The 24301-nt window shown below is 38.1% G+C and overlaps 1 protein-coding gene across 2 annotated transcripts in view; it reads right to left on the minus strand.

The window, feature by feature from the left end:
- The window catches only part of CPEB4 (cytoplasmic polyadenylation element binding protein 4), a 42719-nt gene that overhangs the window by 9854 nt on the left and 8564 nt on the right, over positions 1 to 24301 (minus strand). The window contains exons 2-5 of one of the 2 annotated variants that reach the window (XM_084536123.1): positions 20442 to 20523; positions 4854 to 4877; positions 2674 to 2847; positions 264 to 353 (exon numbers count right to left, since the gene is read on the minus strand). In XM_084536123.1, coding sequence (XP_084392249.1) covers positions 264 to 353; positions 2674 to 2847; positions 4854 to 4877; positions 20442 to 20523 — 370 coding nt within the window. The remainder of the gene's footprint in view (positions 1 to 263; positions 354 to 2673; positions 2848 to 4853; positions 4878 to 20441; positions 20524 to 24301) is intronic. The other variant, XM_084536124.1, reaches the window with a different exon arrangement.

A 24301-nucleotide genomic window follows, 5' to 3' on the forward strand; every position in this document is an offset into this window, starting at 1 on the left:
AAAAAAGGGGGGGGGGAACCAAATAAAGTCAAAACGGAAAGTTACGGAAGAATCATTTTAGTGGAGAATAATTGCAAAGCCACATTCTAAAATCCATCAGTTTATAATCCCAAGGATTCAACTGTTTTTCCCTTAAACACTGGGTCATCATCACAAGAAAAAAAAAGAAAAAGAAAAAGAAAAAAAAAAAAGCTTAACATGGAAACTTTTTAAGGAAAATGAATTCTAGAATTCTCATATGATATTAATTATCAGATATTTACCCTTAGGAGGAAAATAAGATTTGCTTTCTGCCTTGTGTGGCCAGTCTACAATCAAAGGTCCGAAGCGACGAAAACTAGCAGTGATCTCATCTATAATGAAAGTATAAAAAAAGCATCAACTGAAATTAAAATCAATCAAATGCAAGACACTTGAAGAACACAGACTTCAGGTAGCTTCATCCTACAAATAAATATTCTATGACTCTTAACGGTTTACCAATTTAGAGCAACGTTCATTGCTGATGGGAAATCTTTATGACAATTCAGAATAAATGTTAGAAAACAAAACAGTTCAAAGATCAAGCTTTTGTTTACTGATGATTATACACAAAAGTTTGTAACCCACTAATTCAGAGAAATCGAGTCACTGCATCTACACAGCGATTATAACCCCCTGTTCAACTATTCTTCCACAAAGAGCAGAAAGACAACTTGCTGACTTGCTAGTAAGCAATCAGCTCTCCCAATATGTCTTATAATTGCAGAAAGACTGGAGAAAAATGAAGGGACTATCACAGGACTCAGCCACGCCTGTTCATGTCACATGCCAGTGCCACATCAGCAAATACTATCTGAGGTTGACCTCCAACTAACACATAGTAAACTTACATGACATCATTATGTAATGCTATAGGAGACATGGCAAGTAATATATTACTATTTCAAGAAGCAATTTTTGCATCCATTTCAAAACTGCCTGTCACCTAAAATTGCTGGTAAACATTTTTATATCCTAGTCCCATAGAAGTCCACTAGATATAATTCTGTTCTTGTTGAAATTAAGTGATTATGCCCTTCTTCACAAAAACATTTCAACCACCACTAGTTAGAAGCTCTCTTAACAAGAATTTTTCATTAAATATGGAAACAAAATGAACAAACTTCCCCTTGCTGTAGCACCATCTAAATTGAACACTGCTTAGCTGTGTTCTGCTTAAGGTACTACAGGGCCTTCCACAATGGGGGTTCCTAATAAACAATTTTGAGAATTTTTCCATCCTCTGACTCTGAGTTCGAAATTTGAGAAAGTGCTACTGGTTATGTTCTTCTCAGTCTGTTTACACTCTCAGATGACATTGCTAATGAAACAGCAACTGACAAGCCACTGTACTGACAGCCACTTTGTGCACTACAGATCATCAGGAATGTACCCAGCAGTGGCGGTGTGTCAAGGTTACATGCTGATGAGGATCTAAACCAAGGAAAACAATACTTACTACACACCTCTGAACATAAACCTTCATTTAGAACAGCTCTTTAAACAAATTTCATGTTAAAACACATACATAAAATGCTTTCTAGAAATACTTTCAGAAAAACCTTATTACATAGCCATTATACATGTAAGTGATTCGCACTTGTGCATTTAACAAAAGTGCTGACAGAAGCAACTCTGAAAAATTCAAGCGACCCTCCTAGCACAGGTTTAGCAATGTTATAATGAAGTCTTATGTTTCAATGTTTATGAAGTTTATGAAGTCTTACGTTTCAATAACTAGGGTCTGAACAGACAAAACTACTCTTGTGCTCATCTGCTTTTGAAAGAACAAAGGTGATAAACAAAAACAACCACCACCACCCAAAAAATGTAATAAGATTTTCCATCTTGTAAACACTGTGTTATATTTGACCTTTTAAGTGCTGAAATCATAAACCATGGTAAACAGCATAAAAGTAATGCTTATGCTTGACATGTAAGTCAGGCTGTCATGTTGCAGGAATATACGCTGCAGCGTATCACAGTCACTCTCCCTGATGTAAAAAGTGGGTATTAAAACAATTCTGTAATTAAGGAAAAGCAGCTTTGCAGATTTACAGTTGTTGTAGTTCTTTTAACCATTATCCCACCATACTTGACAGATAAAAATACAGAACTTTCTGGTGAAAAGAAGCTTCATAAATGTGGCCTTCACCATGCATCCATTAGAAACTGCCACAGGATGTGATCACGGCTAAAAATCACATCTAAGAAACTACACATAAACCTACAAACATGAATTACTGGTTTGTATAAACTTTATAAATCTACTAGCAATACTTTTCCTACTAATAGCCTCTGGTCACTATAAAATGTTTGCAATGTATTTGTGAGTTTCAACAGGAGATATTTACTTGTTTATTTTTGCACCTCCTTCTTGTAACATTTATACTGTAAAAGTCAGATAAATGTGTGATAACATGTACTTTTGTTCTTCAGCAGCAAAACGCTGCTATAGCCAAAACTAGTTTGAATTATCTCACATTTGCCATGAACTGAAAGTGGTGGTATACAAAGATCCATTTACACATCAAAGCTTTTCTGTAGAGTTCGAAAAACAATCATTCAGTAGTTAACAGACAAAAGTTTTCACACCACATTTTTGTCATTAAGCCAAAAGGAGCTTTTCTGAATAAGACTTTCTGAGCATACCTTCATCAATATCTGGTGGCAGTCCGCCAACAAAGACTTTACGGGAATACCGTTCCACTCTCTCTCCATTCTGATGGGAGAAGCAGTGAGGTGATCCTAAACCACTGTGAAGAGTCTGATCCCCACGTCCATCATCCAAGAACCCATCTTCCATTGGAAACAGTGAAGACTGACCTGAATAGGGGGAGGTTAAAGAAAAAAGAAAGAAAACAAACATACTAACAGAACAAAGCACACACTGTTTAAATAAAAAAAATAAATATGCACTAGTTGCTGCATTGGCAATAGAACTGTTTGCAGTCTTCCCTTTTAAAGAGCAGTTATGTTCTCAATTTTACATGACCCTTCTAGTTTTCAGAATCATTTAGTAACTCAAATGTACTATTTCAGAGAAAAAGGTCACTACCTTCTTCATAACTGCACTATAACTAATGAAAATTTGAAACAAAAAAGTATTTTGAATGGATGCTCAGATGGACTATTTTCCATGAATTCCACATTCCTAATTAGATTCCTTTTAAAAAGATTTCAAAACAGAAGAGAATATAAGCCCTTTTTAGGGAGTTTCCCACTAGCAGACACTAAAACCTAAGCCATATATATCATTTCCCAATGAACAGCTTCTTACAAGGAACAGATAAAATTTCATGGTGCAGATGGGAAAACAAGACTTCTACCAGCTAGATGTATTACACATGTAAATCACCTGATAACAAAACATATCCTAAGCCACCCACTTGTAAATAACTAAAATATCCTGATAAGAACAGGAAGGGCCACTGTAATTTACCACAAGTGAAGACTGAAAGCTAGGCAATACTGTGCCATTCCAAGAAGGAAGTTTACTCAGATATTACAAAAGAGTTTCGTTAATGGACTCACTCTAAGAGAAAATGTTGTAAGCATGCTTCCCCTCCAATATTCTTCTGTGATAATCCTTTATCATAGATTTCATTAATAATATTACCTTTTAATAAGATACTCTAATTTATAAATGCAACTATGTAATATCATAAATAGAGCACACAAACTGATCTTATCCATGAATTCTCTCTTTAGTTACACTATTCAATAGCTGGACAACGAATTGAACAGATTTTTACTCATTTAATGAGCTTTTTAGGAATAAATATACATCAAGTAAGCAATAAATGAGGTGTGCTACAAGTTTTAGGGTAGATTTTCTTACATAGCCTATGCTATGCTATAGTATGTTTGCTTTTTCAGAGTTCATTACAATCTATCACAGTAGTGTATTACTAAGGTTAATTTATACTGCTCTGTTTCCTTTCTTTGAAAATAAATTACTATCATGTACTTAATTTTTTAAAATGAAAAAACATCTTGAAAACTGAAAATTTGACCGGTTCCAATATCCAGACATTTTCCATGCAAAAATCAAACAGTTCACAGGTTGAAAGCAAAAATAAAATAAAATCAACAGTCCACAGAATTTATATGAATAAAAATATGGAAGACTTGGTCAGCTTTCTTTATTGGAAATTTCAGGAACCTTTTTACACCTTTGATTAAAATAGCAGTCATCTATAAGGCCTACTTGTGCAACTAGGCAAACCAGGCTTCGGATTATGATAACGATGTTGGAATATAGACTTCAATGCTATTTTGTTTTCCCCTAATGAACTGATGCATATGCCATTTGTTTCATCTCTTAAGACCCCAGTCCTGCAGGCATTGTTGGAAGGGAGCAGTTCTCCATACCTAAACATATCTTTTTTTAGGTTCATTAGCATTCCCACTGCTGTGAGATAACTCAACGTGCATGCTTGCAGCATCTGGTTCTTCAAGCTAACAGGCCAGGACAAATATTTGCTATAGTCTATGCTGCGTCGAGAAAACCATCAGCACCCAAAGAACCAAAATAAGCTTCTCCAGCATTCATAACATACACACAAACAGCAACATAGCTCTGCAGTGTAACAAATCATATGGATGATGCCCACTGAAAGGACTGTGATCATTTCAGCCCCCATAGCACTACTGTGGAGTACTACCTAATTCAGTAAAAATGTTTATTTACGGCATGCAAACTACATAAACGTATGTGAAACTGATGGTTTATAATCTTATATTTTGGAGTTTGCCTTCTAGTAACAACTTAATGTTTTTCTCCCATGAGACATTGTCAACATTAGAAAATTAAATAGGAATATTGTTACCTCGCCTTCTCCCATATGTCCTTGCTGCATGTTAAATGAGAAAGAAAACAGCCTATCAAACATTGTTATAAGGACCAAAAGACCTCGTTTTATACTAACTCAGTGATTCTCAAGCCTGGTTGTTTCAGATGGTGCTCACGAGCTAGCCTCCCATCCCACCCATAATACCATGCCTTCCTTGCACCATCTCTCTTACTTCTTGGTGAAGCATGTTGATTTGAAGCTGACAAAATATACTCAAGGAGACTTTCTGAAAACAGTTTTAGTTCTTAATTTGCACATTTCTTGTAGTATCTAATTCTTCCTCCTCTGCTGGATATAAGTAAACTGATCTTTCCTCATGCACCAGGTCTGCTAACATTCATCCTGCAACACCCCATGCTCCGTGCCTGGCCAAGATCAAGCATAGTCTAACACTGATCTTGATCTGAACTCCGGGAAAAACCCTAACACAAGGAACGTGGAAGACAATTGTGTTTATTTCTGTTTTGAAAGTAGGTTGCAACAAATGTTTTGTACAACCCACAGAATCCTTGGTTGAAATTATTACTGGCAGCTGAAAAACCTAAAGTCAAGGCAAAAACGTCCGGGGCACTAAAGCTGCCTGTCAGACCTCCCGCAGCCTGGTACAAGAGCACAGAATCTCTCCTAGTAACTTCGTACTTCACTGGAATTATGCAACAGCTCCCCACTGCTTCCTACTTTTCATTTTCCAAAACAAATCAATTCTACCACCAGTAAATACAGCATTTTTTCTGTGCTGGCTTCCAGTACCTGTTGTCAGAGCATGGTTAAACTTTGTAATCAAACTTGCACATTCTTTCTGTTTCAATCTCATTAAAATCCATATCTGAAAGGAGGCCAACTGTTTTCAGAACTTGGATTCTGCTGGCAAGTACTACGAGCAACTCTGAGCACATCGCACATTTTATTTTGCTTCCTCATTCAAAATTGAGGCTGACAATTAGTTTAAGCATTTAAATATTTGTAAACCACAACAAAACACGAGCAGTTTCCTCTTTCAAAATAAAAATCATATCAATCTAATTTACTTCATGATTATTTAGCATCTGTAAGATCATTTGCGTCTCTGATGTCTTGCTGATAAGCTCGCAATTAACATCAAGAATCAAAAATAACGAAGCCTTAGTCTTCAGACTGGAGCATACCCTCGAGTGTTCACACAGATACTAGCTTCGTGGGGGAAGTTTAAAGGGCTTTACAAGCATAGTTTTTCCACAGTAATTTCTAATTTAGGGATCCAAGACACTCATTCAGTCCTCAAAGTAGAAAGTTTGAAGAAACTCGCCTTTCGTGGAAAGCAATCAGCAACCTTCCAGCTTTTCTGACAGAGCTCAGAAGCATTTGCACGTTTTAGAAAACGTCAAGCACTTTCAAAAACAGCCCTGCCCATAAAGCCATAAAAATCTTGCCTGTGGTTTCTAAATTACTAACAAAACCGCACATCTCCCTCACTTGGAACACCCACTCTTGGCAGCAAAGCGTTCGGCACAGCCGCGATTCTCGCTGCGGATCTGTGACCACAATTTAGGTCAGCGGACTCCTCACTGCTTTGCCACCTGTGTCACTCAAGACAATAGGATTTTGTTCTCCTTTCCCAGCATGGAAAACAAACAACAAAAAAAAAAGCTCTTCACCAGCTATGAAGTATTTCCAGTGCCAAATACTACTGAAGAGATTTAGAGAACTAAGTACTAGCGTTTTTGTTTTGTTTTGTTTTTCTTAATTTCCTTATTTTCTGCATTTGCTTCATCTAGCCCACAAATCCCAACATCTGACATTTCAAAGCATCTCTCAGGAGCCACAGCTTACAAACTACCCCAGTGCACGACAGATACAAACTTTCCCTGCTCATTGAATTGAGAGCTCATCACATGCCACTAATTTTGCACAATGTAATACAGCACTGAAAGAAAAGAATGCTCTCTTGGCAGCGCAGGGAGGCAGCTAACTGTGATTTACCAGTTCTGTTTCTGGCTTTCATAATTGCATATTAAGAGACATCTTACCCCAGCTAGCTGCAACACAAATGAAGCCTTAAGGTAACTTTACCAACAGGAGAAAAAGATTTAATGTTCAGCATCCCATGCTGAGAAATGAGACAACTGCAATGCTGGATTCCTCAAATCTATCTTTTTTTCTCCATTTCTTTAGCATTTCAGATAAATGCATCAAGGGTCTATGACAGATTTATTAAACTCACAGGATATTTGAGCAAGAATTACTTTATAAACCTGAGAAAGATAAAGTGTTTATGCAACCAGTTCAACTGTTTATTAATAACCATGGAGTAAAATCAGTCCCAAATCTGAAATGCTATTAGCAGCTGCTACATATATTCTGCCACCTCAGCACTCCTTGCCACACTTCTTTCTTTCTTCTAAGAAAAAAGCCTCTGATATTTTTGCAAAAATCTGTTGCTTTTACAGTCTTTTATATAAAAAACTTAATGAATAAGCAACCCTCTCAATTTTTTGTCTCTTCACCTGAGACACTTAATGGGTTCCTGACCATCTCCCTCTCCGTCTCTCTTAAAATAACAATTTTTTGTACCTAACAAATGTGCTTAATAAATGTGTTCAGCTTTTTCTCTCTATAGGAAGCACCAGCAAGACTGCCAGCATGTTGTGAGTAACCAGAGGTGCAATTCTGCATGAAGTACACCATTCCTGGTGGCAAAGACATCCTGCTGAGGAAGCATGGATGCATGCAGGAGCCCTAAGTCACTTGAACCCCAACCTTACTACAAGCTTGTCCTGCAACATGTGTGCCCAGGCTGAGTAGCTAGTGCTCTACAGGCTCCTGCTGCCTTCCACCCTTCAGACTGGGAACCCTTACAGGTGTATTTTGTTCCATTAATTGTGCAGGATTTACACAAAAAGGCCAGCTCAAGAGACAGACTGCTTCAAGCAAAGGGATCAGCAAGCAGGAGGCTCTGGATCTTGTGTCTCATCCCAACTTGCTAAGGCCACACCACGACTATGAGAACCAAGCAAGCATCCAAACAAATCATCCCTAATTAGTATTAATAAACATAACAATACCCTGGAATGAGCAGCCCAGCTGAATGCTCAAAGCTAAATTATGCCTGTATCGTTTTTGACATTTCGACAGCACAGACTTATTTCTAAAACATTCTGTACTGAACTATATTTTGAAATTGTAGCAAGCTTGACAGTGCTACGAACAAGACCGTTAAATACAAGCTAGGGTAGTTTATTATCTTTTTTCCCTACTACTCCCTGTGGGCAGCCGGGGTTGATCACAGTTCAACAGAAAGCGGATAGAGTCATAAAGTGTTGCATGACTGTCAAGTGAAGGAAAAGTACTGCTTGTTATGCAGTCCTTGGTTTTAGTTCTACAACGTTAAGGAAAAAATAATTAGGCCATGCTTCCATGACATAAGACATGCATATGAGTAAAAAATTTTTACTCAGTTCAAGCACATAATCTCACTTCTGTCAAATCATCCAGAGGACATGATATAGTTTATGTTGGCTGTAGAACAAAACAGATGATGGATGCATGATCTAAGCTCTGTCAATGCAGAATATAATGAGCAGGGTTTTTTTTTTTTTTTAGCAAGTCTAAGCTGACAGTGAATTTGTTCGGTATCAGAACTTTGTACCTTACAGTCACAGACATTTTATCATATTGTCAGATGTGATCCCAGTTCTAAAAACTTTTGTCAAAAGCAAGGTACTAAAAAGGGACATAAGAGAGATTCCAAATGATGTAGATTTCAAACACTACTGAACATCAAAGCATGAAAAACATTCAAACATTATTTTCTTTACCTAAGATAACCTTAGAAAAATTAAAACACCCCTATGTATCTGGAGATTGCATATCTGTCACACTTTTAGCAGGGTCAAAGTCAGCATGAAAACAGAAAAGCAGATTACATTTGGGTAAACTGTAAAATCAAGAAAGCACTTTGGATGCAGATCTGCAAAATTAAGCAGCAGAGATGCCAAAAAAAAAAAAAGAAGAAAAAATGTTATTTACTTTTTAAGACACTATGTATTTTAAAATATATATATAAAACACGATGAGAAATGTAGCATTACTTTATATCCAAACTGACCAAGCAAATGCTGAAAAACAAGAGTACTATGGTAGAGGCAAGTATTATGCTTTATTTCAAGTAAAACCAGATGCTTGAAGACAAATATTTACCCATTAATTCTGCCGAGACCACTAATGAAATGAAGTCCCTGGTGTTTGGTAGCACTAGAATACAAGTCTGACTAGAATCCTTCATTTTCAATTCCAGGTCACTGACACAAAACACAGCCAACACACAAAAGCTGAACACATTCCGTTTATTCCCAAACCTTAAAGAGAAGCCAGCTATAAAACCTTCTAGTGCTGGCTCTTCTGATCGTAACGATTCACCTGTGATAATGTTGAATTAATTGGGTTTACAATGCAAAAAGGCAGCACCTGGCTGCATAGCACAGAGTATCAGCATAATAACTTTGAATGGGTTGGTTGCAGGCAACTTTAGGCACCAAATAATGGGGAGGGCAGCAGGGGGAGAAGCTGAGAAAGACTGGAGTCAAAGCTACTGTTCCCAAGACCTGTCCCATACACTCCAAGCATTTGGGGCTTTAACATCCCTAAGCAGAACTACCTTTCCGAGGGGTCTGTGCAGTTACATTTGGGACAGAAGCTGCAGAAGTACCAGGAGTCACTGCCACTGCACCAGGCAGGACCAGAGGCTTCCCTAGCAGCCAGCCCAGCCCAACACGCATGCAAATCCACCTCCAGGAGAAGCTCAAGCTAATTCCCAGGCTGGGCAACTGGGAGAGAAAGTCCTAGACGTGGCTCAAAAAAAAAAGAGGAAAAAAAAAGGTAACTATTAAAATGCCAGGATTAGGTTTGTGTGAGAGCTTTAAAAACCACCACCATTATTATCCTTTTAGGGCTGATGCTCTCAGGTAGTCTGCCAGACTAACACAGTGCCACGTGGGCTGAACCTCAAAAGATGATCTTTCACACATTTCAACAGCAACTTAACTCCTCGTGAAAGGTGACAAACCGAGTCTCGCTCATCTCAAAAATACAGAAGCTTCAAAGGTAACTTTGAAGTTTTTTTTGCCACCAAACGGAATAACACAGAGACATCTTTTCCAAAATAGACTTGCTTTAAACCCTGCACGTAGCTACAACTTTGTCTATAAGGTACCGATATTTCTCCATAATTCCCATTCTACTACACTGGGTTATAGCAAATCAATCCGGATGGAACCCATAAATATCACTCATATCTGAATGTATTTCTTCCCTTCCCTCCAGGAACCCCCACAGGGTCAGAGATAAAAAATCAAAAGCAGAAAAGCAAATCATGAGGCAGAACCCCCTGCTGCAAAATGGATGTTAGTTTGAATTATACGTGTATTTCAGAAAAACAGCCGCCCTACTGCTGCTGGCACTAAGCTTTATTTTATATTCATGTATGACTTCCAGGGAATAGATAAGAAGTTACAAAAACATCCAATCTTCTCCCTCACTACTCTCCCCGTTTACGATATGGAATAATTGGCAGCATTTATCTTTTGAACATGTAAGTTATTACTGTATTCGTTTCAAAAATAAAAAGTTAAAGGTAGAGTTTACAGCTGGGAGAAGGAGAAGCATGCCACAACTTCGCCAGTAAAGAGCAAATCAAGTTCTCTGCTACAGAACTACTTCAAATGTGACTTCCTGCAGGGCCCAAAATATATCGTAATGATGGACTTTCTGACAGCAGGAAGGAAACAATAGGATGCCATACGCTAAAAATTGGTAGGCAGGATTTATTTACTAAGCGACAATAACAAATGATTGGTAGCATCTAACAACTTATTACTGAATTTATCGAAACACGGTAAAGATGCAGAAAGTTCACAAACCTTTCATTTGTGGTCTTGGTTCACAGGCACCGTTCCTGGATGCTTTATATATAGCATACCCTCAAGAGATGCTGGTATCTGCCTATACCATCAGCCTAACAATTTATGTAAAAGAACAGGCTGAATTATGCCCAGGCTTTAATGAATAACTTGAAATGCGATTCCTGCATGTGATTCTCAAGAGCTCAATTTACATTGGCATATACTAACATGCTGCAAGATTTAAAACCGGAGTTCCTTAAGTACAATAAGAAGTTCAAAGCAACTTATTTTTGTCTGTGGAAGGAATGATCACAAGGCAGCCTGGAATGCAACGTGACGGCTTTGTTCCTTTTTTAAGCATCCTCTTACTTCACTCCCAAACAATAAGGAAACAGTAACACAAGCAAGTCCCTATCACGCACGCTCAAGGCTCTGCAACAAACCATTTCCCCAGTTTTTGTTTTCACAATAGCAGTGTAAACAAGACACTGATTTTTCCAGGAATATATTTGAAAAAAACCTGTACTACACACTTCCCCACTCCTAATGGGAAAATTAACAGAAAACTGCATTTTGAAATGTGTCAGCACGTTATTTCCTCCATCTAGATTCAATATGGTATACAGGACCGGACAGCAATACTATTTATTACGACAATTTAAAATCACACGTGAACAACCAAGGCATTTTTAGAATGCTTTCAGAAAGTTGACTCCATCTCCCTAGCCATTTGTGCACTAACACGAGTGCCAAGATAAATATTATTATGTAACATTACTATAAAAAACTTCAAATTAAATAATTTATTATGAATAATGTTATATACTTTGTCTACCACAAGTGTCCCCACATGCCACAAGCCAAATTCATCCTTTTCTCCCACCTATATGCAATCTGACTGCAGAGCTAGGATCCCTGTTTACAGGATTCCTAAGAAAGTAAAAGTGAAAGAACTTGGCTCTGCGTGCCTGTGAGGACACTCACCTCTTGCTTATCTAGAAATATGCAAATGACTGAGCCACTCATCTGAAAATCCAACTGTTTTATATATTGAAAGCAAACCCCAAACCTCCTAGCATCACAGCTCCAACAAATAATAAATAAATTAGGATAAGTAAGGATAAATCTACTGTAAGATGTATTTTCAGATTCCCCTCTCCAGAAGTTCTTACTGTTATACCTAATGCTTAAGTACTAAAGTAAATAAACAATACACAAATCTATATACATCACAATTGTCTCTCAAAATATCTGAAGTAACCAGATTTCATTCTATTGCATTGTCATTCACATATATGCAGAGACTGCCCGCTATGAAAAAATGCTTCTGGATTACTTGATTTAGTATGATATTCCTAGGAGGCTACTAAAATTAATTGAAATACTTTGAATTTATTTTTTAGGTAGAGCAGCTGGTGGTTTTAGGACACACAATATAAATCCTAAAAGAATTAGATAATTTGTCTTGAATTCCAAACAAAAATGGGAAAAATAAGTCTTATGGGCTCTTAATATCTCTTCAAAAAGCAAAATCTAGACACAAAAGTTAAGCATGGGTTTATCTGAATCACTATTTCTATTCCCAGAAAAATAAACCACATTTAAAACTTAGTTCTACCTTTTCCTCTTTAATCCTCCAATAAAAAGCATTTCAGAATGCTTAAGAAACACAACCAGACGTCCCAAATGTGGGAAATGCTGTACTTGTTTGTATGTGCACTTTTCATTTGCTCTTCCTAGACAAGCACACCCCACTATCGCAGCCAATATTTCAGACAAGCTAAAGTCTTCTGTATTCAAGCATTCAAGAATCAACTCCTTTATTATATTATATATATATATGATTATATATCACCCAGGCTTTCAAGACAAAGAAACCAAATTTTATTTGTTGCAGGTATGCAGAACCCTAGCCAGAAAACCACTAACAGAAAACCACTGACATACTAGTAGCTGCGAGGAAGAAGCTGTATCACAGAAATTTTGCTGCTTTGCAAGTGAAAATGTTTCACAGAGTTTGCAAGCCTTTAGCAGGTAATCCAAATGATCTCGCATGCTCTGATCATCTTCTGTAATAGCAAAGATACTTTCAGAAGAGCCTGTCCCAAAAGACAACCATATATCTAACCGGTGTTACCTGACTTTCTTCTCTAGAAGAGTGCATGTAACAGACCACAGAAATTGAAGTGTGGTGCTGTTACAGTCTTGTTCCCATTTATACTTATGCCTCATTTGTTGCTTGCTTTCTTTAAAACCCATCTCCCTTTTCATTATATCTCCCATTTCTTCTTTATCTTCACATTTAGGAAAAGCACATCGGGCTTTTCATTCTGCTCCTTTCATGCCATTTCTAACTTGATAAACATGATGGTAGACAGTATGCAAAACGTGGCTAACAAAGGACTCAAAGAGCTAACAATTCAACATCAAGGAAAAAAAGTGAACAAAGCAAAAAGACCAAAGACAGGTAGTTGCAGCAGTTTGGGGAGAGAGGCAGGGCGAACTCTCTGTCTTCTAAAACAAAGCACAGAAACTACTCATGAAATACAGCTCCAAATTAAAGGCTTCCTTTGAAGATGATCCAGAATGGCCAGAGACTATCAAAGAATTCAAAATGAAAAAGAAAAAAAAAAAAACTTAAAGTATTTGGTGGACAGTAATATTGAACAAGACAGAAGATTAAACTCTAAAAGATGACAAAAATATAAAAAAGAAACCAAGAAAACCTTAGAAAAGATTTTACTCAGATTAGCAAGGCTGCTGACATGGTATTCTGCACAACTCTGTTGGCTTTAACGCTTTTCAAGATGAAATCACTGATTTAGATATTGGAACTTTTGGCAATATTTTTGACGTTTTGTAGTGTTTTAAAAATCAGTAACTGCCCCACCACTTGCAGGACATATATTTCTAGGAAACATCTTGTTTAAGGAATATGAAAGGTGTTTAATTTTCCATGCAGACCCCAGAGGTGGGATGGCATGGCAAGGGGCCTATGAGAAATGTTTTTCAAGATTGGATAAAAACAACATAGGCCTCATACTCTAATGAAAGTTAACAGGAATCTTCACATTGATTTCAAAGCTGGACCAGGATCAGAAAACCCTGGGATATTTGTACTGCTCTGTGGTGGCAGGGGAAGGAATTTCCTGGCCTCAAAGGGTGGTTACATTAATACCCTCTAGCTCATTGCTCAATGCCTCACTTTTTGACAGCATAAATTGAGGTGTTACTTTCGCTTAGCTGAATTAATACCTTACCTCAAAATCCTGAAGGACTGATGTATAAATATCTAATTCTTTGCCACCTGCATCATCAAGACCTATACTTCTGTAGAAATGCAGATGTTATCACTAGCAAATAAATTCTGAAAAAATCCCCAAGCTCTGAGCAGCACCATAAGCTACATACTACTTTTGAGATGCATACAATTGAGAGTGTCAATAAATCCAGGGGAATTAATTTATTATAAACAGTAATTCACCTCTTCCAACAGTTATGTTCTGTAATTGAAAACAAATAATAATCCAGCACATTTCAGTACATTTCCCAAATAATTCTGGATGACTGCAAAGACATTTATTATAACATCTTAAATACTGCATCCCTGTCCTGGGATTTTTGCAGTGTTCACAGTAGGATGAAGATTTATAGCAGGCAGAAAGGAAAGCAGCAGTACCCTGCCTACTGCTTTATCCCTTAAATCATATGCATCATGGCACATGGATATGGTGTAAATTATTTATTAGGCAATGCACAGTATTTTCAGGGAGAGTAGAATGGGGCTTGGCTTTTTGCTGTTGATAGCAGAGAATTAAGATGCCAGAGCCAAGGAATAATCCAAGGCAAAATCCCAAACACCTTGACCCCGATGACACGGTGCGGCCTTGGGGCAGGCTGCAAGGGAAGGGCAGGCTGTGGTTGCATTTCCATCAGCCTCAACACTGCCAATTTCAGAGTACCATAAATTAGAAACCCTACAGGCACTGCCCCGTTGGCTCACTGCAGACACCAAACCCAATGCCTGCTCCCACTCAAGCACCATTTCAACACTTCAGCAGAGGGGCCGAAGCACCCGGTGCTCCCCACCCCACTACCCCTTGCTGACCCAGGACTTGGCCACCTCAGGAACCCTCCAGAAGGGGGCTGGCAAAAGGGGGCTTTCAGAAGGGGGCTGCCAGAAGCTGTCCAGGCCCCAGCCGGTGGCAGCCCCCAGCCCACAGGACAACCGCTAAACCTTGGGTCCTGCTGAGGGCCGCCTCTGGGCCCACAGCCTGCCCAGAGTTGGCAGCTTGAGGCACTGCTCTGCCTCCCAAATCAAGTTTTCCCTTCCTAAATCCCACCAGATTCAGCCTCTCTTACAGAGGGGCATTTGGTTCAGGGCACAAAAACAAATCTCGTAAATGAGACAGTTGGAAGATCGGGAATAGGCAGCACATGTAAAACCAGAGCCTTATGGACATCGCGACCGCTGCTGCGCAAGGTTAGAGGCCAGTCTATGGCCTGACCTCGATATTTACTAATGGAAGATTTCTGCTAATTCTGGCTGCCCTGGGGATTTCACCTCCCTACTGCCTCACTGGGTGTTTTTAAGTGAAGGCTCTGGTAAAGTCCCATCGTTGGAAAGGCTGGCCTAAATCAACATACACTTCAGCTACCAGCAGAGGAACTGGAAAAAAAAAAGCATAGCAAAAGACTTAAAAATGAAAATATTGAATATTGCCCCCAAATTATGAGTATTTGGTATATGTGGAAAGAAAGCACACCCCTATTTAATAGCAATGCTAGAGTTTCCATTCTAACTCAACTGAAAGTGGATTATAACATAGTTGGGAGCTGCTGATTACAAATAAAACTCACCCAGATTCTTTCCCCTATCACAGCCCCTTTAGCAAGGGTTGGAAGCTATTGCTTCCAGATCCAGTTCAGCAGCACTCTGAGATAATGCTACAATTGGTTTTACTCTTCATTCACATGCACTCCAGCCTGAAAATCCCATTAGCCTTTCCTGGTTACTAATGTCGCCAGCAAAATTCAGGAAGACCCCGAGCAAGAAACACCTGATACAGTAAGTCATCCCAGAGACAATTGCAGCAAACCCTGTTGGCGTTCAGTGCTGTCGAGTGAAAGTTTCTGCACATTTTACAGTAAGGTGGATACGTCCAAGTTGCAGGTGAGTAATGCTTTGTTAAGACTGTTGATGCAAGGCACACAAACGAGACCAACTGTGATTCTGTTCGCGTGGTCTGAGGTGAGGCCACCACAGGTCCTGTGTGGAACCCGCTCCCATACAAGGGGCAGCAGAGGCCATAAAGACACCTGCAGCGTCAGGCCGCGGAGGCACAGATCTGCCAGAGGCCTCTGCCTTGCAGGACTCAATAAACAGATGGCGTACCTCTTCGCACAGAACAACCGTAGGGAAGAAACATTCATCTCAGCTGCCAACTTAAAGCTTTCCTCATTGCTATGAAAACATAAAGATGGTTTGGAAACAAAACAGAACCTCAAAATGTATTGTTTTAACTTGTAAAATAGCTCAGTTTGTCCTGTGCGAGCATAGAGGACCACTTACCTAAATAGAATTATAGCCTTTGTTATTGAGAACCCCGGAAAAAATTGGGCCATATTCTCACCAGTCTCACTGATTTTCTGGGTCATTTAGGAAACCAAATGGCCTATTTTACTCAATTAATACAAACATGTTGCATAATCCATAGAACAAGAAAAGAAACAACTAGTTCACTTTCTTCCCCAATACTCTGAAAATGCCGCCAAAACAGTTTTCATCCCTTTGATCAAAGAACACTTCATAAGGTTCATTGTGGAATCCTCACCTACTTTCTTCACATCTGAAATAGCTTTTCAAATCAACATGAAGGGGCTGATGATTGCTTAAAATATACAGTTAGGTAGATGTCATGTCACTCAGAAAAATCCTGAAGGGTGTCAGTTCTCATCGTTCTGGCTTTCTCATCTCTAAAATGTAGAGCTGCTGTTTGACTTGCTCTACCAGTGTCTGCATGTATATTCTGACCTTAAGCTACCTCTAAAGCCTCTCTTTTTGTGCATGAGAATCCTTAGCCTCATTTTTCACCACACAGCTTTCAGACAGATACTGAGCTATTCACACCCCAATTTTAGAGCGCTTCACAGTGCTAGAAGCGGATTTGCTGGTCTGGTTCAATCCATTTCATTTTGCACAATTTCCAGGCAACAACCTTATATCCTGAACTGAACTATAGGATATTTCAGTAATAAAGCAGCCTGCTGCCATAAAGTATTTAAAGACATTTCAGTGTCATTTAACATGGAAATATTTAGCCAACCTACTACTATTAAAGTAATGCTCAAATTGCCATCTGGAAGACCCAGATTCAAAAATCAGTCTCTGGATCCCGGGCTCAGCTCACGAAGGCCGAATACATTGTGAAGAAGATGCAATTAGTCTCCAGGGAAGGGCTTCTGCAGATTGTCATTGGCTATGCAGAATGCAGCACACTTGCTCGCGTGGATAAAAATAACATATTGAAATGGCAGCTGCTCCGCAAAGGAAAAGGATTTGCGCAGGGGTAAAAATATACATTAGAATGAGGAAAAAATGGTAAAACACCTATCATAAGTGCTAAATGGTAATATTGAGTATAGTACATCAATGGTAATTAATATTTATCTTCGAACCTCAAGCAGGAAACACTATTTCATATAGCAAGACAACACAAGAACATAATTATTAGGCTCCTAAATAAGCCCAAGGCCAGGACAGCTAATCACCTCAGTCAAGAGGTACACACTGTGAATGGAATTTTTAAGAATTTCTACTTGTAATTTTTACATTATCCCAAACCTGCTACTCTGAACATAGCAATTAAAGATAAAAAGGATTTCTTTAAAGGTCTAAAAGCCAGCGGATTTCAAACTGTGACCTTGTCCACACTCTTGTTTTGAAGGTGTATTTTAACACAGTACCTTTTTCTCTTGAAGTCCACTACAGCACGAAAGGGATGGTGTTAGTGCTATATACTAAACTCATATTAAGTCAATATTAAAGCCTCTCAAGGACTTGGAAGATAGCAGTGAGACCTATTAGATCATCTAAATTATTTCCATGCCATTCTGAGATTGCTCTCTACAGCATGCTTTATTAGTGTCTTGCCCAGGCTATTTTTAAAGTCTCAAACCCAGCAGCTTTTCCCTTATGAGAGTAGCCAACTTCAGTTTAAAAGCATTATATGCACAGATTAACCTAGTTAAAACACAGAACAAAAAACTTCATATGAATCTGCTTATCTAACTGCAGGTGTTTGAAATGGAAAGTAAGATTTTGAACTGACAGTCCTAATTTGTGATATTTTAAGAGTTTTAGATCCAAAGTTTCAAAAGATTCCTTTCAATCAGTTTAAATAAAGGTGATGCAAGACAAAGAGAGAAAACAGAATAGACAGAATCTGTTAAGATATAATCTTACACCAACTGATGTTGATGGGAAAAAAAGGCGACACAAAAGATTTGTGGTCACACAAGCCCTTCTTCAGACGTGACTTGAAAAATGTTTTGTACCAGCAAGTTTCAATTTTTTTCCCAGCTGTATCAGTTGGTTTAACTAAAGGTATTTCTTCTCCTTTCAAATCCTGCCTTGCCTACAGAGAATCACTGCAGCATTACCACAACACAGGAGATGAGAGCTTGAATAAAGATCCATTCCTAACTGCATTACAGCAAATACGTTACTGCATTAAGTCTGCTATGCCAGATAAGCAGCAGTCCAGTTCAGTGTACTGCATGTTTCACCACATGCAAACTTAATGCTTTTGCTGAGGAGACTCTTGAAAAATGAAGAGACTTCTCAACAATGAAGTACTTCACATAGGCACTTAAATTTTTCATCTTAGTGTTTTATAACAACTAAGCATGAAACAGAAAGATGTGTAAAGAACTCAAGAAACAATACCAATAACAAAACCAGACTGGTATCACTGTGTTCCCATCAGTACAACGCAATGCCCACAAAACCCGAGACAAAGCGCAGATGACTCTGCAGAGGGGATTAACAACCAAGCTCAAGCAGGAAATTAACGTCTATCAGAACTATGTGTTCTTTGCTGATACACTTACTCCATCATCCTTAAAACACTGAAAGCACTCAAAAAAATAAAAGATTGCAATTGCAAAGAATCTTTTCAAAGCATTTAATCTAAAAATCACACTACCCTGGTTTAGTTGCTGAATATAAATACGTATCAATCTGACTTTGTTAAATTCAAATTTAAAGGGAGATTGTATTTGTCACCTTGGGTTGCTACCTTGCTAGATTTGAGTAGCTAAAACCTTGGTTGGGCCTGTCCGACAGTTGAACAGAAGGTGTCAGAGCGAATCCCAGGTGCTGCAGTCAAGGAAGGGCACCTGACTTTTGGTTCAGTGCACAGTGCTGGGGCATAGGATAATGCCATTTCCAGGCAGATCATAAAACAGACAAAAGCCTTTACTACTTGTCATTAGTGAAAGCCTGACCCCCAACCACATAAATAGGGATTATTTTATTTTATTTTTTTTAATTTTTAGTTCATCCAGCATTGCTTTCTGTACACATTGAGCTCCCCTTGTCATTTCCATAGCAAAGTATTTCTTGGTATTTCTCATACTGGATTAATAATCAACCCTGTATTACTGCACAGTACTGGGGATGTGAAACGCAAACTGCATTTCAGACCAAAGAGAATGCAACAAACAAGTTATTGCCAATTAATCAAAGGTCAGTCTTCTGAGTAAGAGTCACTATTAGAACATGCCAGATTTCATTAACACCACAGGCCTTGATATCAAAAGAAATTTACTTTTAGAAACCACAAGTCCAGCTTTGTTTTTTAGTGGTCTCATGACTGGTAACAAAACTGAATCATTGGAGTACAAATGAGTAGAAATAAGAGTTTGACTACTTTCACTTACACAATTAACCCTCAAACTGATGTAGATTCCTCATTTTACAGAATAAGAAACTAAACTTCTGAATTTTAACCCATAAGTAGTTTCTACTCAGGTTTAGATAAGGATGTAGACATTACTTTGAGTATTTTGTAAGTTGAGGTATTTTCAAAGAAATACTACCTTTGCTAAAAAAAAAAAAAAAAAAAAAAGGTAAGTCCCAACTACAAGTCAGTTTAACATACCCCCCCCTTTCTTTCCCAATGTCAAAAAGAATTCTGAATTCAAGGTGGCAAAAATGAAAAGAAAGGCAAAGGGATTAAAAAGTCAGAAATGCTCGGTGTTCTCAAAATGACGTACTTAAAACTCACTCTTCCCCAGGACTGAAAGAACTATGACTTCAAGCAGGAAAGCACTACAAAGCAGAAAGTTATGTCTCACTGATCTGCTTAAGATCCCGAAGCTGATCATTTTTACAGGCTGCACACATTGTATCTATTAAAAACAACACTGGCAACTTACACAAAAGATCAGCTTATGTTTGTGTTTCGCATTGTTTTACATAAAGACAAAACACACTCCAGTGCTCATGTGCTGCAATCGCTTCATCTAGGGACAACTGCAAAAAGGAGGCCTATCCGAGCTGACCCACATGCACTCGGTGCACATTATAACTTTATTTTTCCTAACCAAAACTGAAGTTTCTTATCCTAAGTAAGCATGTCTTCCCAATTATTTACTGCAGGAAATAGTCTCTTGCTAAATTTACCTTTCAGTGAATCATTTTCAGCTCTCATTATGTCAATTAGTGAATTCTCCAGTGAATGCATGTCGAAAGTCCTTGTACGATCCTGCAAGCAAATAAAAACAAACACAGTTTAGGAAACACAGTGTTAAAAAAACAAAAACAACAACAAAAACTACCCAAAACATAAAAACTTCAGATTTTTTCGATATCACTACAACAGACTTAAGCTAAAGCACATGCTTATATGCCCCTGAAGTCAAATACAAAAAAAATAGAATATTCTGAATATAAATCCAATCCATATTTATCATAACCAATTATTTCTTTAATAATATCCAATTCAATATTTTTTTTTCTTTTTTTTTTTTTTGCTCTGCAGTTCAACTTTGTTAAAAAATAATTTAAGTTCACAGGTAGGAGGTGAAGATAGATCCTGGGAGAGAGAATTGCAAAGAGAAGTCATAAAACAGGCATTTCAGCCTGAACTAGAGAAAATCTGAATTCCAGAAACACATAGCTTTACCTTCACCTAAACTACTACCCCATAAAATTAAATAATCTATTTCTGCACAGTCAAATCAAATTCTGCATAATTATAAAGTATTTCACACAAGGAGTAGTGCCACCTAGTAAACCGGTCTACTTGACCAAGTTACCTCTGGTTTTTAATTCCCTGAATTCACAAGTTTGATATTCCAAGCATTACTCAAACTGAAGGCTTCAGAAAATATGAGGCAAGATGTCTGATGTGCCTAACCATTTCATTATATCAATCCATTTGAAGTGTATTTACCACATATTTCTTCATATTAACCAAAGACACAGATATGTCTCAGGTTTTCTCAACTAAAACAACACATTCTGCATCTCGCAAATCTGATGTTATATTGACATAACACAAAATATCCTGGCACTGCATTTTAATTAGTAAATTCAGGATAACCAAACTTTGAAATCTTTACACTATCACCAAAGGTCACTAACGGAAACAAAAAATCCCCCATTCACAGAATTATTCACTTATCCCTGTTATCCATTTATTTATTGATTTAGAGATTTGTAGAAACACTCTGCTGGAATTTTGTATGTTAATCAACCTCACATTTAATTTTCCTGAGTCCAAGGACTCCAATATTGTTTCCAAAGGTTTTATTTCATGCATCTTTTAAGAGATTCATCTCCGAACTGAAATCAAGCATGGAAAGTATCTGTTGACATAAGGAGGCAGGAGATTACAACATTATTTGGTCTAACCTGCTTCTCTGCAACTACCATTATTAATGCAGTGAAAATGCATTTCTTGTCCTTAACTCTAGCCGTGAAGCTGAAACTTCTCCAAAGCAAACAGATCCAGATTTGATCATGTTTCAAACTAGTGAATGCAGAAAGGGAATGCCCCTCTGATATACAGCTGAACACCACAATGCCCCTACTGCCAGTAATGGAGTGCTAAAGCAGTATCGATGGCAGTGCTGTAAGAGGCATTCTTTATATCAGACAACGATCAGTCACCTTGGACTTTAACCACTTAATACTATTTTAAGAGCAGGAATCCACTAGCTAGTAGAGTCCTGATCCATTTTCAAATTTGTAAGTTACATTCCAACTGCTAAAAAATCCTGTTTTCTAACTAAATTTTCGGACAGTTTTCCTTTCCTTGGAACAGTGTATTACTGACGCAGGACTGGCGAAGTATTTCTACCCGGATGTGCTGAATTTCAAACAGCATCAGAAAGATCAGAGTTGGGAACCATTTGCTTTATTAGTCTAGACCAAAATTAAATTTGCTATGAAAAGCATAGCGTGGCCCTGTCTCCCCACAGCGCTTATTTCCTTGGTCATCTACATTACATTGATGCATCTTAGAGAAACTATTGCAAGCATTTGGATTCTTTAGTTTCACAAGTTTCCTACTGGTTTCTTAGTAATATGGCGATATTCTGGTAATATTTAGTTTATTGTTTTGGTTTATACATTACTAGTTCTGGAATATTTCAAACTTCAGTTACACTAAAATACCTGAGGAGAAGTGGGTCCTGTGGTCTGCATGCTGGACCCACTGGGATCCAGCAGCTGTATAACTGGGGAATGGATACTGGAAGAGTCTCTACATTTTCAGCAGTCTTCCTAAAGTGACAAAAATAGCCTAAGACACAGATGGGAACATTTTCTGAAAACCCAACATGCTTCAGAAGGTCCTCTTTTGCTTCCTTTCTGCTATTCTGCCTTTCATATTGCCTTGTGTTCTTTTGTGTGGAATTAACTTCATCTCCAACCTATGAGCAGCTGTAAAATTCATACGGGGTGCGGAAACTGAGCAGTCTCAGGTCTCTGCTGAATTTGTGGCACTTAGCATTTCAGTTGTCTGAGAGAAACGAAGGGTAAAACCAAAGCCAAATGACTTCTGATGTACTGTGCTGCATATGTGCTGCACTGCATGAGCCCTAAGACAGTCTCCGGTCTCTAAAATATCTGTGTTATGCTGGATTGAGCTATAGTAACAAACAGCGGGTTTTGCTGCAGTAGGTAGTATTTAACATTGAGAACAGAGCTTAAACATTTGAGGAAGAAAAAGTAAAATGGAATTGAAGTGGTTAGCTGATAGGAACACCATATTCTCCAATGGAAGCAGCGTGGTGAGGAGGTTACAGTTTTCCCCTTTTAGCATAAAGTCCATATGCTTCTAACCATACTGCAGACACTTTAAAACATGGTGCTGTGCACCAACACAAAGATTAATTGGTTGTATTCCTACCTGCAGCCATTAACAATGATATAAAAAGAGGGACTGGCTAGGGAACACGCCTGAAATATGGCCTGCATTCAAATTCCCCCTCTCCAGTGGTCCCAGCAACCTGTCACAGTAACCAACAAAGCTGTCACAGGCTAGAGTGCTCTCGAGATGCTGATCCAGTACTATTTTGTGGGAAGATGAGTCTCATTCCTCAGCTGTTTGAAACAGTTTGCTCCTCCGTGTCTCCACTCATTGATTAGATAGCGAACCACATTAAACACAACACTAGGAACCACTATGAACTGTTAAACTGAGTTTGGGTATGTTCCTGAAATGAATGCAGTGCTCCACCTCTCTGGGAATGCAGAGTAATTTCAAGAACTTGGCATATAAGTAAACCTGTACACATTTATCCCGTGAAAAGATGTCTCTCTTATAAATGACCTAAATAAAAACTAGCCGAAATGAAATCAGCAGTTTGCACACTTCTTATTATAAAAGAACTCCACGAATCTTATTATAAAAGAACTCCACTAATTTAGCTGACTACCTACCAAGCTACTGAAAGGATCCATGCTACCAGGGAAAGTCAGCATTGGTAGTATTTTTTTTAGATTTTTTGTAAAATTTAAATACATTTTATTCTGAGACTGCTTTGAAAATAGTAGTGTGAGTTTTGCCAATCTTAATTTCCAAGATGATCAGCACATTCTATCAGCATTTACACATATATCGAAATACACGTGTACCTTACACACAATATATCTAAGGGCTGAATATATTTAAGGACTGAAGCCATGTTAGCGGTGGTGGCTGTACTGCTGGATACATGTATAACTCTGCATTTAATTCCATGACATCAAAAAGCTGCAACAATCAAAATATTGATCACTGGCTGGTATCTAAATCTGGGAAAGAGCTATTCTCAGATACACATTAATTACAAGTTATAAAGCAAGTGAGTCACGCTGTGCTCAGTAGAAAAAAGTGATGTTTTCTTCAAGATACTTCTTGTAAAGAAAATTAATAACAGTGTAATGATGTTTTTAATGGATTGATTCACAAAGTCACAATGCTTTCCTTGGAGCTGGACTGCTTACTGTACTCTTATTTACTTACTTATTCGTAAGGAAAAGATATAGGGATA

Source organism: Aythya ferina (assembly GCF_964211825.1).
Source record: "Aythya ferina genome assembly, chromosome: 14".
Lineage (NCBI taxonomy): Eukaryota > Metazoa > Chordata > Aves > Anseriformes > Anatidae > Aythya > Aythya ferina.